The sequence below is a fragment of the Tursiops truncatus genome, chromosome 17 (genome assembly GCF_011762595.2).
Source record: "Tursiops truncatus isolate mTurTru1 chromosome 17, mTurTru1.mat.Y, whole genome shotgun sequence".
In the NCBI taxonomy this organism is placed as follows: domain Eukaryota; kingdom Metazoa; phylum Chordata; class Mammalia; order Artiodactyla; family Delphinidae; genus Tursiops; species Tursiops truncatus.
This window is the reverse complement of record NC_047050.1, coordinates 46,856,274-46,874,973: the sequence shown is the minus strand read 5'-3', so window position 1 is coordinate 46,874,973 and position 18,700 is coordinate 46,856,274. Positions and strand designations below refer to the sequence as shown.

The 18,700-nt window shown below is 42.8% G+C and overlaps 1 protein-coding gene across 2 annotated transcripts in view; it reads left to right on the top strand.

Annotated features, from left to right (window-relative positions):
- The window catches only part of LOC117308665 (dihydropyrimidinase), a 234,092-nt gene that overhangs the window by 91,348 nt on the left and 124,044 nt on the right, over positions 1–18,700 (top strand). The window contains exons 9-10 of one of the 2 annotated variants that reach the window (XM_073794654.1): positions 9,095–9,952; positions 11,024–11,157. In XM_073794654.1, the coding sequence (XP_073650755.1) occupies positions 9,095–9,196 (102 nt within the window). In that variant the 3' untranslated portion in view covers positions 9,197–9,952; positions 11,024–11,157. Of the gene's footprint in view, positions 1–9,094; positions 9,953–11,023; positions 11,158–11,824; positions 12,422–18,700 lie in introns of those variants that run through there. The other variant, XR_012327301.1, reaches the window with a different exon arrangement.

The following is an 18,700-nucleotide window of genomic DNA, read 5'->3' as shown; positions in this document are numbered from 1 at the left end:
AGGGTTACAAAGCCCATACTGCGTGGTCAGCACGGGCTAGCTAGGATTACTACTAATAGTGTCATGATGAAATAATAAACAGCGTGCTGCCCAGAGACTGCCGAAGTCTTGACTTCTCCTTCTGTGGGAAATCTCACCAGGCTTGGTAATGCCAGCTCCCTTGGCAGCTGGAGGAGCATGGAAGCCAAGACCGGAACGGCGGAGTGAGAGAAGGGACAGGGTGAGGGACTAGCACAGGCCTGGGGAGGGCTCAATGGGCATGGTGGCCCTGGGTCCTGGCACATGTGAGCAGTCAGCAGGGGCACAAGCAGAAATATGGGGGATGCGCAGAGCCTGGCTCTCAAGTGACACCTGTGGATCCAGCAGGTCCCAATGTCAGCATCTGCCGGCTACACCTGGGACCCTCTTCTCTCAGTGTTTTCTCTCCCCTCTGCCTGCCCACTGGAGAGGAGACAGCGTCTTGTGGGGGAAAGAGTGTCGGCCTGCCACTGCCTTTAAAGTCACAAGGCTGGATTTGAACCAGATGATCTAGATGCTTGACCTTCCTGAGCCTGTTTCCCCATTGCTAAGGTGGGAACAATTCATAATACTTCCTTGGCAGGGAAGAGGCGAAAGGATTAACTGAGATGGTATGGAAGGTCAGATTCATCCTCTCCTCGTGGCCCCTCCCCTACACCTGCTTTTACTCTTTTTTTAGCCTTCTTTCTCACTTACCTACTATCGAACCCCCTGAAGGCACCAATAGATTCATGAGATTTCTTTGTGTCAAACCCACTCTCTCCCTTTCCTTCTTTTTGGAGAATATCTGTGGACAAGTTAAAAGGAAATAAAGGCAGTGGATCTATCATTTATTAAATACCTACTGTTTATAGAACACAAACCAAACCCCTCAGTTTTGGCTGCCACTGTCCCTCAACAGTCCAGTGAGTAACACAAAGAAGTGCTCAATGAATTCATCTTGGGAAGAGAAGACAAAGAAGATTATGGTGATGGAGGAAGAAGAGAGAAATAATTCACGAATGAAAATCAACACTACAGCAAACCATTATTTGTGTTCAGGGGTCAGGACGGCATTTATCTCAGGAGCTATCCGTAGCGTGTCAGGGGAGTTTGTAAAAATCTAAATGGCCAGTTGTGAAATATATTTGCCCACCTTTTAACTCAGCCTATACACTAATCTAACACAATAAAATAACTCTGTTATATTTGTCATACAAAATATTTGCAACTGCATTATGATTGTAAGTTCCTTGAGGGCAGGGACAGTTTCTTAACAGCTTGTGCCCCAAACAACACCAGCACAGTGATTTACACAGGGCAGACCTTCACGATGGGCTTGGTGAATTGAAATTAATGTACTGTGGCCGAGGGGATTTAAAGGAAAGCGTCTGAATTTGGAAAGGTTCGCTGAAAGAAAAGGATTTAAAATCCTATTGATGAAGACAGTCACACCTGGCAGAGGAGAGGAGGAAGTATATTCTAGGAAAAGGAACAGTGCAGCAGAAGCAGAGGTTGGCTCAGCCAGGGCCATCCGCCAATGGAGGTTCACTGGGGACTGGCCATTGTGGTTCTAGGGGCCAACAGAGTTTTCCATGACAAGCTGTTGGGGTAAGGAAGTATTCTCAGGGCTTTTTCAAGCATTGCTTTTTGCCTTAGAGTAGGATGTAGTCTCCACAAGAACACAGAACCTTTGGCATTTTCTTTCTTAAGATTTCTATAAATGTGCTCAATGGATCATTAATATAACGTTTTTTAGGCCCTTATTGAAACAGAGCAGGACCCAATGGGGCTCCTGGACACGGAAGCCTTTCAGTGTCCCCTGTTTCTTGTTTGTAGGGAATAGACTCCAGCCTCCATGACCTTCCAAAGGGCAGGTTTGAACGGTTGCTAATCAGGGAAGGAAGGGGATGCAGAGACAAGGGAGGAGACCACCTGAGGCCAGATCAAAGGAGTGCAGGCCCTGCACACACCCTGATCCTTAGCAGCAGCTCTGCCCCTGAATCATTGCTATAAAAACTCCTCACCAAATCCTCCCAGTTTGGGACACATGGTTTTTGAGGCCTGAGCCTACGATGTCCCCTTTTGCCTGGCAAAGCAGTAAAGCTGTTCTTTTCTACTTCACCCAAAACTCTGTCTCCAGGATGCGCTTAGGCACCGGTGCACAGAGGCTGAGCTTTCACCCCTCTGCAGGCAGACATTTGGGAATTATTTATTCCCACTCCCCCTCCTCCCAAGGCCTGCATTCTTTTCGTAAGTGGTTTACAATACTCAGAGTTGCTTTACACCTTAGATGCAACTCGCTCTAAAGACTTCTCTTGTCTGGGGAATTCTAGTAACAAGACTTGCTTTCTCTTTTCTAAAAGAACATGGCACGGCCCCTCCAATCAATATTTACTGGCTCTAGGTCTGCTGAGAGGGAGAGAGGTTTACATTAAGAAGATGTAGACACAGCCCTCAGGGAGCTCATAATAAAAATGTTACGGGGAGAGGAGTCAAAAAATTACTAATATTCTTAGGAGTGGAACTATGCCGGCAGTGGTGGGATTTCAAGGGAGTTCCTGAAAAAAGGATTTTCTTGTTGTGGTTTTTGTGTTGTTTTTTCCTTCTCCTCCTCCCCCCTCCCCCCCCCCCCCCCCCCCCCCCCCCCCCCGCTCCTCCTTCCTGTAGGCAAAGAAGGAAAAAAATGAAGGTTTCTGAATCTTAGTTGTAGGATCCTAGAATCTACCTTTATGCCATGGAGCTAATGAAAGAGGGGAAATTGAAGGCGTGAGTTGGTATTTCTCTTTACTGAAATTCTTTGGAGGACAATGGTATAACACTAAGAAGGAAAGATTCTTAGAATAAGATGGGAGGGGTGTGGGCAAAGACTCAGAGCCCCAAAACTTATGCTTCATGCACCAGAGGACACATGACCTGGGCAAGGAGCCTGGGATTTGGAATGAGAAGGTGGTTTTCATCACTTCTCAATGTGTGGCTTGGGGAAAGTCACTTAACCTCTCTGAACCTCAATTTCTTTTTTTTTTTTATTTTGGGGGTAGGAGTTTATTAATTAATTAATTTATTTTTGCTGTGTTGGGTCTTCGTTCTGTGCGAGGGCTTTCTCTAGTTGTGGCAAGCGGAGGCCACTCTTCATCACGGTGCGCAGGCCTCTCACTATCGCAGCCTCTCTTGTTGTGGAGCACAGGCTCCAGACGCACAGGCTCAGTAGTTGTGGCTCACGGGCCCAGTTGCTCCCGGCATGTGGGATCCTCCCAGACCAGGGCTCGAACCCGTGTCCTCTGCATTATCAGGCAGATTCTCAACCACTGCGCCACCAGGGAAACCCCTGAACCTCAATTTCTTGATCTATGAAATGGAAATGATAATACCTGCCCTGCTTACTTTACTGCTTTGAACTGAATGAAGTGTGTGGACAATAAAACATTATGAGTGTTATGAGTATAATATGATGATAATATCAATGCCAGGCTCAAAAAGTCAGTTACTGGAAAGCTGGTTTGTAGTAAAAAGAAGATTCAGAATGAGAGAGATTCTGAAGGCCATGGGAGATTTTAAAGTAGCCTGGTGAGATCACTGTAATTACAGAAGGACGCTTTTAAGGGGAGGGTGACAAGAAAAGGATTAAATAACTGAGAACTGAACAAGAAGTTTAACAGGGGCCCCAGAGAAGGAGGAGGTGTTGCTGGGTCCCACTGGAGGAAGCTGGAGGTTTTGTTCACTGATACATGGAGGAATGGGGTTGGGGAAGAGCTTATAATGTGAGCATTTACTGTGAGTCACTGTACCATCCCTATTGAGTGTCACATGTAAAAGCTAGAGCCAAGAACAGGCATGCCAAGTGAAGGCTAGGACTGCATTCAAGAACCCATGGAGAAGATGCACTGAGCTGGGAGGACCAAGATGTTGAAAGGAGTTGGACACTCCAGGCGAGTTCTGAAACAGCTCAGCAGGAGGCAGTGGGAGGAGTTCAGAACGAGCGCACGGATATCTGGGCAGAGAAGGCTGCCAGGAGGTGTAAGGACCTGCCGTGGGGATGGGTTGGAAGCCAAGAAGGTCAGTTCAGGAGGAGCTGGAATCCTAGGCAGGGTGGCAAGGATGCTACCTCGTCAGGAAGGAGACTTGGCAGACACCCTAGATTCGGACCAGAGCTACAGGGCAGAGAGAAGCTTGATTCCCAAGAGCGGGACATGAGGCCAGTGTTTAGGTCTTGCCCATCCAGAGAGCAGTCAAGGACAGCAGGCTGCTTGTGACCTGGAACTATGTCTCATTGCTCTCCGTAGCCTCACTACCTAGCACAGTGCCTGGTGTTCAGAAAGCACTTGATCCATGTTCGTTGGAATGAACCAAAAAATGAATGACAAAAGAATAAGGCCAAGTTCAAAATACCCAATAAGCTTTGAATTTTATTCCTCCCTCTGGTGGCTTTTGACAGCCTTTGGCTTTCTTTCTAGGGCCAGATAGTTCATGTGGAACCACCCTCACGGTCCCTCCTGAGAACTCTTGGCCACCCAGTGTGTCTCCTTCCCTTCTCTTTAGTGGTAGATGTGCTCGATGTGGCCACATTCCACTTAGCGGCTTGTTTCCATGGCAACTTGCTTCATTATGCCACACTCACCCTGCCTCTCATTACGAGGCATTGCCGTATCTTATTCAGATTTCTAACCCTGTCAGTTCCCAGCCGTGTTTATATCCTGTCTGATATAGAATGTCTTACATTAAGGGAACATTGTCTTCTCAGAAAATTAACTTTAAAAATTGCATTTAAACACATTATGGCATGATTTATTTTCCAACTAGAAATATCAATTTTCTCCACAACTTCCTTGCCAAGAAACAAGTTCCCTTGTCAGCCATTTTCACTGACTCTTTTCAAAACTTTTTTCTCCATGCATATTTTAAAGCCCTGGACAGAGTCTCCAGAAGAAGCATCTGGCTCCTGAAGTAATGTATGGCTCTCAAACTTACACCTGCATCTGCGGACTCTAGCCCCTGGTGGTCACTGCCATGGTCAGACCACCAGCAATCTCTCCCTTGGTACTGAAGATCTGAACACCATCCCAAGAAAATGTAGGCACAAGAGTCACAGGGCACACTTCATTTCATTTTATTGTGTCACTTTTATTAGACCAGTCTATTTGTGTTTTAAGACTCCCGACATGGTTTTCATCACTTTAATGAAGAAAGATCTAGCTAATCTGTTCTTAGAATCCATCTTGGTCAACTTACAGAGTGTGTCTTGACCTTAGTCTCTTTCTCAGCTGTCAACTATTTTAAGAAACACTCAGATGGGACCCACTAATGCCGGTTCAGGATCACCTCGTCTTTTCTTTTCAAGGCGGATTTTCACATCTGCTGGAAGAACTGTCTGCCACACACCTGCCACTTGTAGCCAGTGTGGATAGGCTTGTCCTTGGTCCAGCAGCTCATTCTGTTCCTCAGTTGGGGCCTTTCACCATTCCTTACCTTCCCATAAAGCACCAAATGGATTCCTACATTTGGTGTCTCTCACTTATAAGGTCCCTCATGGCTCAGCTCAGTGTATTGCTGGGATCCTTCATTTAGGTCTTTGCCTCAATGCTCAGTGAGCCTCTATGTAGCAGAACATTTATTTATTGTGGCTAAGATATACTTCCAAGTTCCATAGAACAACTTTCCTCTGGCTGTGCAGGGGAAAAAAAAAATTCAGTTCTGAAGGACCTACTATATAGCACAAGGAACTACACTCAATATTTTGTAATAGCCAATATGAGAAGAGAATCTGAAAAAGAATATATATATAACTGAATCACTTGCTGTGTACCGGAAACTAACACAACATTGTAAATCTACTATACTTCAATTTAAAAAAAAGGAAAAAAAATCAATTCTGATTTCTCCTGCCCTTTTCACACCTGCATTTAGAGTTAGAATGCATCAGAGGATGTGTAAAGTTCATCCTAACCGTGCAGCTATGCTATAACCCAGTAGAAGATATTTTCTGAAGAGTTGGTTAAGCATACCAGACATACTGTACAAGGGGTGATTTTTTTTTTTTTTTTTTTTTGCGGTACGCGGGCCTCTCACTGTTGTGGTCTCTCCCGTTGTGGAGCACAGGCTCCGGACATGCAGGCTCAGCGGCCATGGCTCACGGGTCCAGCCACTCTGTGGCATGTGGGATCCTCCCGGACCGGGGCACGACCCCGTGTCCCCTGCATCGGCAGGCGGACTCTCAACCACTGCGCCACCAGGGAAGCCCCAAGGGGTGATTCTTGTAGGGGAAAGTCTTTGCTGGTTGTTTACTGTACTGGGTTGAATTGTGTCCCCCACAAAAATACCTTCAGGTCCTAATACCCATTATCCGTGAATATGACCTTATTTGGAGACACGGTCTTTGCAAATGTAGTCAAATTAAGATGAGGTTATACTGGATTAGGTTTGGTCTGAATACGACTGCTGTTCTTAAAAGAAGAGAGAATATTGGACACAGAAGGATGAAGGTCACGTGAAGACAGAGGCAGAAATTGGACTTGTGTTGCCATAAGCCAAAGGATGTGAAGAATTTTCAATAACCACCAGAAGGCAGAAGAGACAAGGGAAGATTCTCTCCTAGAAACTTTGGAGGAAGCATGGCCCTGCCAATGCCTTGAATTCAGCTTCCAGGCTCCAGAACTATGAGCGCATACATTTCTGTTGTTTTAAGGCCTCCAATTTGTCATTTGTTACAGCACCCTAGGAAACCAATACATTCACCACTGGAAAACTAAATAAAGGTAAGAAGTTTGAGGGGCTTCCCTGGTGGCGCAGTGGTTGAGAGTCCGCCTGCTGATGCAGGGGACACGGGTTCGTGCCCCGGTTCGGGAGGATCCTACATGCCGCGGAGCGGCTAGGCCCGTGAGCCATGGCCGCTGAGCCTGCGCGTCCGGAGCCTGTGCTCCGCAACAGGAGCGGCCACAACAGTGACAGGTCCGCGTACCACAAAAAAAAAAAAAAAAAAAAAAAAGAAGTTTGAAACTTGGGAATTTTGTCCTGCCTCCAACGTTCAAATCCCCAAGGATAAATGGGAATTTGCCCAGTTTGTTTCTTGGATATGAGAAAAAAACAGAGACATTTTTTCCTCCCCTGACATTGGTATCATTGTTAGCCGTAATATATTAGACTATCATATTTGAGCTACTGCCTAAATATTTACAGCTCCTCCTGGAGTATGAATGCCTAACATCCTGATAAGAGGCTGCTTGAGAGACACACCCCTGACCATGATGCACAGCTTTGCACCCTCCCTCCATGCCCAGCTAGTGAATTAAACATGACTGCTTGAGTTGACTCCTTAATCTGCAAGGGCAGCAGGCAGCTTGGGGGTTGGATGTGATAAGTAATGGGGATTACAAATGACCATTGTAAATTCTCATCCGAGGAAAAGCTCCGCACAAATTGCTTTTTAGATTATTTTTTTGTTTGTTGTTTTGGGAGAAAGAGCTCTAGAGCTGAGGCTTGATGGAGAAGCTGGAGTAGGGATGGGAGCAAATGCAATGGTTTGGTAACGAAATGATAGTGGCAGTTAACACTGGGAAAAAAAAGGAGATTCAAGAGATGTGCAGCAAGGGAATTGGTTGGGTGCTGGATAGAAGCAGAGTTACAAATAAAACTGACTCCTAAGCTGAGAAAATCTGGAAAATATTTGGGTCACTGATTGTGATGGGGAGTTGATGTTTGAGACTAAGAAGGGCAAGAAAGAGGGTGATGAGGTTGGGGATCTAGCTGCCTCATGAGCTAATAGAGCTCGTAGGGCTCTCCAAGTCATTGACTCCAGGGGTCACCCTGAGGCCCACAGAGGGGAAACTACTCAACCAAAATCCTACGGCCAGCGACAGACAGAGCCCAAGTCAGAATCCAGGACTCCTATCATCGTCCTGTATTCTTTCCAAATTAGAAGACTGGAAGAAAGTGGGGAGCTTTAGGCTGAAGCATGTAGATTTTGTAGAACCCCGCTTTATAGCTGGTAACAAACATGGTTCCCGAAAAAGAATATATGAGCAGAGGCTGCAAACCACCAGCTCATGGATTGACCTCGACTCTATTTTTTTAAATTAATTTTGAATTGATTACTGGGAATTCCCTGGTGGTCCAGTGGTTAGGATTTGGTGCTTTCACTGCTGTGGCCTGGGAACTAAGATCCCACCAGCTACATGGCGCAGCCAAAAAAAATTTTTTTAATCGATTACTAACAGTTAAAAAGTAAGCAATATATGTGGAATCTAGAAAATGGTACAGATGAACTTAGTGGCAAAGCAGAAACAGAGACACAGATGGAGAGAACAAACGTATGGATACCAAGGGGGGAAGGGAGGGTGGGATGAACTGGGAGATTGGGATTGATATATATACAATACTATGTATAAAATAGATAACTAATGAGAACCTACTGTATAGCACAGGGAACTCTACTCAATGCTCTGTGGTGACCTAAATGGGAAGGAAATCTACAAAAGAGGGGATATATGTATACATAGAGCTGATTCACTTTGCTGTGTAGCAGAAACTAACACAACATTGTAAAGCAACTATACTCCAGTAAAAATTAATAAAAACTTAAATGAATTAATTAAAAAATAATAAAAGGCCTTAAAAAAAAAAAGAGTAAGCGAGCTCCTCTAAAACTCTGGCTGTCTAGCTGTTCTGGGAAAAGCCAGTGGATCTATGAGAAAGGAGGAAGAGCTGCCCTCTGTTTAGATGAGGCAGGCAGGCACAGGCTGGTGTGCCCATCTACCTGGCCGGCTTCGCTAACTTATATTCTCTACCTGGCCCCTGCGGGCCCTGGAGTCTGCCAGCCCTGGGAGGGGAGGAAAGGCAGAGGCCCTGAGCCCGAGGCCGAAGCCAGAGTTGGGACTCTTAATGGCAGGGGTGAAAACAACCTGGCAAAGAAACCCAGGGGCTAGAAGGACTAGAGAGCCTAGGTCACAGAAGCTAAGGTCTTGTCCAAAAAGTCAGGGACAGACATTTCATCTATTTTTAGATAAAGCAACAGGATGTGGAAACCAAAAATGTGGTCAGTTCTCCCATACTGCGCAATGGTGATGACTTATGCAAAACATCCTCTTTTCCTATTTTTAACTAGATCACAGAAGCTGCATCAAAGGACTGGCTGCTGACTAATCCTGTTGAGACGCCTTTCTCTGAGTTGCATAAATGTCATCTACACGAGCTAGAGAACATTTGAGAAGGAAAAAAAACCCTGTTAAGACTCCTGCACATAGGGCATTCTTAAAAATAGTCTTCTGAGTGGTATCAAGGTGTTCTGGGCCACAGCTTTCTGGAACTTATCTAGGATTTCATGGCTGAATGGTGCAGATATTCAAAGAGAAATCATTCATTTATTAAAGATGAATTAATGATCCATGACTTTTTTGGACTCCAAAGTACAGTGATGACAGTTTTTCAGTAGATCACCTGGAGAATTACGCTGATTTTTTCAGCAAAACTATTATCTAGTTGTATAAATATCCCTGCACCAGGAACAGGCATTTTATTGGAGAAAAGGAATCAGGAATGAAAGCAAAGGGTTGTCAATGCGTTATGGACGAGAACCACATCATGACAATGGCAGGCCTTGGACGTCAGCAGAGAGCTCAGCCATCATGGAGGGCAACCTTCTCACTTTACTGAGGGGGGAGACGGAGCTGTTACAGGTGGTGTGGAGGCCCTGCCCCTCCCCCCCCCCCCCCCCAGGCCTCACCACTTCTGTGCGTTCCCACTGTCCAGTGGCCAGACTCTGAAATCTCTTTGCCTGGGGGCTTTTTTCATAACTGAGGAAAGCCAGATGTGCCAGGGAATAAATACCACCGAGAAGCAGCAGCGGCCCACAATCAGGGACTGGTAGGACTTGGTGTCTAAATACCCCAGGCCCTCACCCCTCAGTGGGGCGTGAGCTCTACAAGCTGCTAACACAGAGAGAGTAGGCTGCAGGCTTTAGCAGGCAAGTATCTTGCTAGAGTTAATGTAATAATGTTGTTTTGTTTTCAATGTGTATGTCTGTGTGTGTGGTATGTATAGTTTATATATGTATATTTAAGATGTATATATTGTGTATATTAATGTATATAGGTAACCATGGGTATATAATAAATAATGTATATATGATGTTTATATAAGTTACTATTTACGGAAGGTGATACTGTTTTTCCATTTACAGTGGTGTTATAAAGTTTCCTTTTATTTTTTAAAAATTTATTTTATTGAAGAATAGGTGATTTACAATGTTGTGTTAATTTCTACTGTATAGCAAATGATTCAGTTATACATATATATACATCCTTTTTCATATTCTTTTCCACTATGGTTTATCACAGGATGTCGAATATAGTTCCCTGAGCTACACAGGAGGACCTTGTTGTTTATCCATCCTATATATAATAGTTGCCTCTGCTAGTCCCAAACTCCCAATCCTTCCCTTCCCCACACCCTGTCAGGTCGTCAGCCTCTGTTTCAAGTACGGCACCTCTGTCTTTGTTGGGTTAAGAACTGGTGATATAAAGAAGGAATTAGAGATACAAACTACTAGACATAAAATTGATAAACAACAAGGATTTACTGCATAGCACAGGGAATTATATTAAATATCTTGTAATAACCTATAATGAAATATAATCTGAAAACAAAAGCTGGATCACTTTGCTGTACACCTGAAACTAACACAACATGGAAAATCAACTATACTTCTATTTAAAAATACATTGTAGGCTTTGAACTGTACATTTAAAAATTGTTAAAATGGCAAATTTTATGTTACATATATTTTACCATAATAAAAAATACAAAATAAAAATATATAGGTTTAAAAAAAGGTGACTTAGAGGAAGGGGGCTTTACTGCTTAAAAGAATAGTAGTTGATACGTTTGCAAATTTCAAATGGAGTACAACCCTCAATCGATCACGAAATTGAGGCCCAGAGAGATTAAATGACATTTCCCAGTTCCCACACAGAGTCTGTGACAAAGCCAGGACAAGGCCCCATTCCCTTAACTCCCATCCATGCTCTTTCCACAGTACTCACTTCCTGAGGAGGCGGGACTTGAAGAATGGGAGGAAGTGAATGGGGAGAGAAGATTGGAGCGTGCAATGAGGAGGTCCAAGAGAGCAAAGGTATGAAGGGGGAATGCAGGCGACTCTCCCCAAGCCAGGTGGGAAGAGCTTTTTGACTAAAGGGAGGGTTGGGGCAGAAGCGGGGTCAGATTGGAGGGGAGTGTGAATGACCGATGGGAAGAATGTTAACTCCCCAGGACCTATGATGCAAATCTCTGAGCTGGGAAACGATAGGTCAAAACCATGCTGTAGGAGGCAGCATGGTAGAAAGTAACTATGTTCAAACACTGTTTCCAGGACACAGTGCAGACAAGTTACTTAGCCTCTCTGTGCCTTGGTTTCTTCACCTACAAAACAACAACAGCGTCAGAACTCCCCTCATGAAATTTTGGTGAGGATTAATGGAACTAATACACCAGAAACAATATCTAGTATCTAGTAAGGACTCAATAAATCATACCTATTATGATTTCTAAGGACTGAATTGACTCAAGAGACAGAAGTGCCTTGGCTGAGCTAGTTAATAGCAGAGCCAGAATTAGGAGTCAGTTCCTATAATTTCTAAGTCAACCTTTTTCTTTCATTGTATCATATTTTAAAACAACGGATTATTTATTTTCTGGTATGTATTAGCATTTCGACTTGCAAGACATAGCACTCATTCTTTGTGTACAATCACTACAATGGTTTCCTTTTGGAAAAAGAATTTTGATCAATTTTCTTTCACTCTCCAATTAATATATCACATTTAGAGTGAGTGCACTGTGTGCTTTGAAAAAGAAAGACTTCCAATTTTCAGGTCTTCAGGCAACTGACATTGCAGCCTGACTTTAAGCCATAAGAAATTACATATGACCTTTAGAATATAATAACTATTCCGATTGCTTCTTTGTGTCTGTGGAGAAAACATTTATTTTTACCAAATGTTATCTTTTCCCGCTTTCATCAAATGAATCATACTTAGGACCCAAGAGCATCTGTTGTTCTTTATGATTCATTGATCAACCATGAAAGAACAAACAAATCAAATACTGAAACTTGGGTGGCACTTTATTGGTGATTGTCTAAAGGAGACTGTGGTCTCCTGAAGAATCATAGACCTTAAGAGATGGCAGCTTCCTTGGAGATTCCGTATCCCTGCTCCTTCATCTTTATAGACGAGAAAATTCGGTTCAGAAAGGTGAAGTGACTTTTGCAAAGTCATCCAGCTAGTTGGTGGAAAAGAGGGATTTTGATCCCACTTTTTTTTTTCTAACTTTGAAAAAGAAAGAGGGATTTTGATCCCCCGCCCCTTTTTTTTCTGACATCGCATCATGTCCTGCATCAACTCATGGATTTCTGAAAAGTCTTCCTGCATTTCAGGTAGGCCAGATCCAGTTTGCTGCTTCTTTGTGCAAGTAAAGTTTTATTGAAACACAGCCATGCTCATTCCTTTACTGATTGTCTATGGCTGCTTTCTCACTACAGTGGCAGAGGTGAGGGGGTTGTACCAGACCCACATGACTGCAAAGCCTGAAAGACTTACTATCAGTCCCTTCACAAAAAAAGTGTGCCAGTTTCCATTGTATATCAAGCCTAGTTGAAATTCTGTTTTTTGTTTTTATTCTTTTTGTATCAGACCCTAATGTCAATGTTGAGTAAAGTGGGCTTGGGCAGGGAAGAATGGGAAAGAAGAAAGAGAAAGGAAAGAGCTAACATTTATTTGTCTCATTGGGGGAGACTTTTTATGTGTCACCCCATTTAATTCTCAAAAAGATGCTATCAGATTGCTCTTTTAAGCCCCATTTTATAAATAAGAAAACTGAGGCTAAGAGAGAGAAAAGCCGAGTTGCCTAAGTTCATGTCACTAATAATTAGCAGGACTAAGGTTTGAATCCAGCCTTCCCCATTCTAAAACTCTCTGTTCTTTCTTCTGTACCATGTGACTGTCATAGTCAAGGTTACCTTCTGTTTTTAAAATGTGATATATCATCCCTTAAATTGAAAGAGTTGAATTAAAAAATAATATTGGATACCAAATCATATTTGATAAATAGTTAAATACTAGTTACAATTGTCTAATTCATGATGCCATCATGGGTTTTGTTTTCCTCTGGGTGCTCATTTATACAAGTGGGTGAGTTGGACTGCAGAACATAATAGTACATTTTTTGACAATTAGCATTTTGCATTATTGGCTAAACTTGATGGATTTAATAGCTCCTGCAGCAACTTGTAGAATGGAGGTCTTGTGTGTATGTCCACACAGCTAATTACATAGATACCACATAGATGTGTTTTTATTTAATCAACAATTCCTCCTCTCCAAAGTTGGCTACACTTCTCTAAAGCAGTGTTTACCAGTTTGCCTCATCATCTGAATTGCCCGTGAAGACCCTTAGAAGACAGATTCCCAGGACCCTTCCAGGTCTCTCTAGTTAGTATATCTGGGTTTAGGTTTGGGAATCCATAATTTTACATTATTTTGTAGCCTCGGAAGGTAATTCTGATGATTAATCAGCTCTGGGAACCACTACTCTGTAAGGTCATGAAGGGATGGATGTCCGTGTCTTTGTCTCAGTCCTTCCTGGTCTTCCCTTACATCCTCTAACCTGTCCTCTTCCTGAGTCCCACTCGGTGATCAGTGGGTACATTGTTCCTTGTCTTTGCTGAATGAGGCTGGGGGCAAGGGCATCTCACACACCACACTATGTATTTCCTCAGTGTCCAGTAAAGCAGTGCAGGCACTTTCTGCCTTAATCGTAGTTACTGTGTTTAGTTATGCTTTTATCTCTCTCATTGCTTTTTTTGCTTTTCATTTGCATTTGCAAAATTTCCTCAGATACAAATCTGACTAACTTCTGCTTTTTGACTAAAAAGTGAGGTTCATAGACACCCAAAATTTAGATCATAAAAGTCTATTATCCCCTGTACCCTGTTATTCATCTCCCTGTCATTTCCAACTTTTAAAAATGTCACTGCAACCATTAGCAATTAAAATCAAAAGGTACTTTGTACCCTGAAAGTTTGGTAGTCTCAGACACGCATTAATTTAAATCTTTCCTCCCCACTGTACAAGGTTTACATTAGCCTAATATAACAGGCTTTTAAGTATACATATATAACCACACTCAACACACATTCATTTTATTAACCAGTTCCTCTACCATAGTATAAATTAAATAAAATAATTATATATAGTAGGGTGTATATGTTAATCCCAAACTCCTAATTTATCCCTCCCCCCCCCCAACATTTCCCCTTTGGTAACCATAGTTTCTTTTCTATGTCTGTGAGTCTGTTTCTGTTTTGTAAATAAGTTCATTTGTGCCAGTTTTTAGATTCCACATATAAGCGATACTGTATGATATTTGTCTTTCTCTGTCTGATTTCCTTCACTTAATATTATAATCACTAGGTCCATCCATGTTACTGCAAATGACATTATTTCATTCTTTTTTATGGCTGAGTAGTATTCCATTGTGTATATGTACCACATCTTCTTTATCCATTCCTCTGTCAATGAACATTTATGTTGCTTCCATGTCTTGGCTATTGCAAATAGTGCTGCAATGAACATTGGGGTGCATTTTTCTTTCGAATTATGGTTTTCTCTAGATATATGCCCAGAAGTGGGATTGCTGGGTCATATGGTAGCTCTATTTTTAGTTTTTTAAGGAACCTCCAGACTGTTCTCTACAGTGGCTGTACCAATTTACATTCCCACCAACAGTGTAGGAGGGTTCCCTTTTCTCCACACTCACTCCAGCATTTATTATATGTAGACTTCTTAATGATGGCCATTCTGACCAGTGTGAGGTGATACCTCACTGTAGTTTTGATTTTCACTTCTCTGGTAATTAGTGATGCTGAGCATCTTTTCATGTGCTTTTTGGCCATATGTATGTCTTCTTTGGAGAAACGTCTATTTAGATCTTCTGTCCATTTTTTGATTGGGTTGTTTGTTTTTTGATGTTGAGCTGAATGAGCTTTTTATATATATATAAAATAAATAATCAACAAGGACCTACTGTATGGCACAGGGAACTCTACTCAATATTCTGTAATAACCTATGTGGAAAAAGAATCTGAAAAAGAATGGACATATGTGTATACATAACTGAATCGCTTTGCTGTACACCTGAAACTAATACAACATTGTAAATCAACTATACTCCAAAAAAAAAAAAAGTCAATCAGGACTGTTAAGAAAAATAAAAGACATTTACAAGCTTCCCATTCAAGATGGGGACCTAAAAGGACCCTGAACTCACCTCCTGCCACAGACACACCAAGTTTACAACTACACATGGAACAGTTTCCTCTGAAAAAAACCCTAAAAACTGGTTGAGGCACTCCTAGCATCCAGCGAACGAGAGAAGGTCTACATGGAAGCCCCCGGTAGGAGAGGCTGGGATACAGTCTCGCCAGAAACCCCACTTCCTCCTCCTTTTCCTCCTCCTCTTTGACCCCTTGACCCCTGAGAACCCGCAGCTTCTCACTGAGGAGCAAAAGCTTTAAACCCCACATTGGGCACCTCCCACTTTTAAGATCTGCACCTGAGAGACGGGCCTCCAAAACATCTAGCTTTGAAAACTAACGGGGGCTCTGTCCACAAGCCCCACAAGGCTCTACGGAACTGGGCTCTTAAAGGGTTCGCACTGGGATGCACCAGCCCCAAAGCTCAGGGCAAAGCGTGGATGCAGGGTGCCAGGACTTGCAGGGGGAGAGGCCCACGTGCTGGTCTTGGAGTTGGCCTGGGCTCAGGCATCTGATCAGACAGGCATTTGCTGGCGCTCTGGGGGCGGGGGGAGGGACGGGGGGGGGAGCTGGCGGCTGCCATCTTGGCTCTCCGTCCGCAGCCTCCAGGGGCCAGGGTACCCTGAGCGGAGCTTTTATGTGTGTCTGGCTGCCGCCCAGGAGCCACTCCTTGATTGCCTGGCTCTGCTGGCCAATGGTGCTTGCGTCCTTGGGTCCCCTGGGAGTATGGTAATCTGCAAGGTGGTTCTTGGTCTGCCACCTGGGGCAGTGCACAGACAGCCGTCTGAGGCACCCTCCCCAGGCTCTGCGAGTGCCGCCTCTTTGCTGGTCCTGGACCTCCGGTTGGAGGTGCAGGCCCACCTATAGGGCTCTATGGACGTGGATGTGCTCTCAGGGAAGGTAGGCTAGTGTAAGGCATCTTTGCGCTCTCCCTCTGCCTTGCTATATAGCTCACAGACAGGAGTTTGTACACTCCTCTGGAGTCCCAATTTGGGGGACTGCTTCCCCAGGGGACACCTCGAGATGGTGGCCAGCGAGGCATACACTTGCAGTCCCATAGGATTTGTATATACCTGCATACTTTAAAAGCTGCTGCCTGAAGGTCTGGCTTCTTAATCACATACCACAATATAGCACATTAGAAAACTCTAAATATGAAAAATAATCTTCCACAATCTCACCAGCAATCATTGACTTTTTCATTCATGCCACCTTCTAGTCGCTGTCCAGCTCATTTTCAGAATCTGTATTGACTTTTTTCTTCCTGTATTGTGATTTTAAAATACAATATTTGTTTAACCAAAAAAAAAAAAAACCTCTTAAAGAGCTATGCATAAGCTCTACCAAGCACAGCATTGATTTCTAATGTGTATGTGAGTAATAAATTTACGAATATCATGGGTTACCCTCCTTGTGTTTCTTGTGCTCTCCTGCAATAGTTCATGGACTGGCTTTGCGAATCGGTGCTGTCCAAATAGATATCTTATATTCATCTCTTCAATTCTTGCTTACTAAACTTCACAGATATAGTGGTTCCCCATGATATATTATTAAGAACAAACAATTAACTTGTCATTTTATTTAAAAGAACAAAGTTCTCATTTCAAAAGCTCTGCATGCATTTACCATAATTATATGGGAATCTTTCCAAAGCTGCTTTTTCATCTTTTGAGGTTCCCCCTCTAACTTTGCCAAATATAGTTATTAATAAATCTCTAAAATAATTAATTTTAAACAAATTTGCTTATAATTTAAAACAAGTTTGGAATGTTTTATTTATGTAAGCACTTTTGTAAATGCAAAAAGATATTGGGCATCCTTGAAAGTAATATTGGGTTGGCCAAAAATTTCGTTTGGTTAATGAATACATTGTTCAATAAAGTTCTTAGTGAAAATGAAAAATGTCTTGTATTTTTACTTAAAACTGAACGAACTTTTTGGCCAACCCAATATTTAAAAAACCTGACCTTATAAATTCTCTGATGTATGAACTTTGTATTAATACTTATATAAATGCATACCACCACCTCTTCCATTACCATAAGGCTTAATGATTATGGTCTTAGGGTAATGTTAAAGATTTCTTTTAAATAAGTAGTACCCAACATCTTTTTGAGAACATTTAACTTTTTTTACTTGGAGGCAGTGTGAGGGATTGGTGAATCTAATCATTTACATCAGATTCAATCTAGTGTGTATCCTCCCTTAAAGTAAATGAGTTAACCTTATCATTAAACCTTATTTTGTTTTAAATACAAGAATAATAATAGGGCTTCCCTGGTGGCATAGTGGTTGGGGTCCGCCTGCTGATGCAGGGGACACGGGTTCATGCCCCGGTCCAGGAGGATCCCACGTGCCGCGGTGCGGCTGCGCCCATGGGCAGTGGCCGCTGGGCCTGCGCGTCCGGAGCCTGGGCTCCACAGCAGGAGAGGCCACAGCAGTGAGAGGCCCGTGTACCGCAAAAAAAAAAATAATAATAATGATAATAATAATAATAAAATAATTGACCTCAATGGTCTTTGTCAGTATTAGTGACTTGGGGTGAAAAAGTTAGTTCTTACTCATTCAGAAATAAGATATTTTGATCCACCAGAGGGCAGACAGAAGAAGCAAGAAGAACTACAATCCTGAAGCCTGTGGAACAAAAACTACATTCACAGAAAGATAGACAAGATGAAAAGGCAGAGGGCTACATACCAGATGAAGGAACAAGATAAAACCCCAGAAAAACAACTAAATGAAGTGGAGATAGGCAACCTTCCAGAAAAAGAATTCACAATAATGATGGAGAAGATGATCCAGGACCTCGGAAAAAGAATGGAGGCAAAGATCGAGAATATGCAAGAAATGTTTAACAAAGACCCAGAAGAATTAAAGAACAAACAAACAGAGATGAACAATACAATAACTGAAATGAAAAATACACTTGAAGGAATCAATAGCAGAATAACTGACGCAGAAGAACGGATAAGTGACCTGGAAGACAGAATGGTGGAATTCACTGCTGTGGAACAGAATAAAGAAAAGAGAATGCAAAGAAATGAAGACAGCCTAAGAGACCTCTGGGACAACATTAAATGCAACAACATTCGCATTATAGGGGTCCCAGAAGGAGAAGAGAGAGAGAAAGGACCAGAGAAAATATTTGAAGAAGTTATAGTCGAAAACTTCCCTAACATGGGAAAGGAAATAGCCACCCAAGTCCAGGAAGCACAGTGAGTCGTATACAGGATAAACCCAAGGAGAAACATGCCAAGACACATAGTAATCAAATTAGCAAAAATTAAAGACAAAGAAAAATTATTGAAAGCAGCAAGGGAAAAATGACAAATAATATACAAGGGAACTCCCATAAGGTTAACAGCTGATTTCTCAGCAGAAACTCTACAAGCCAGAAGGGAG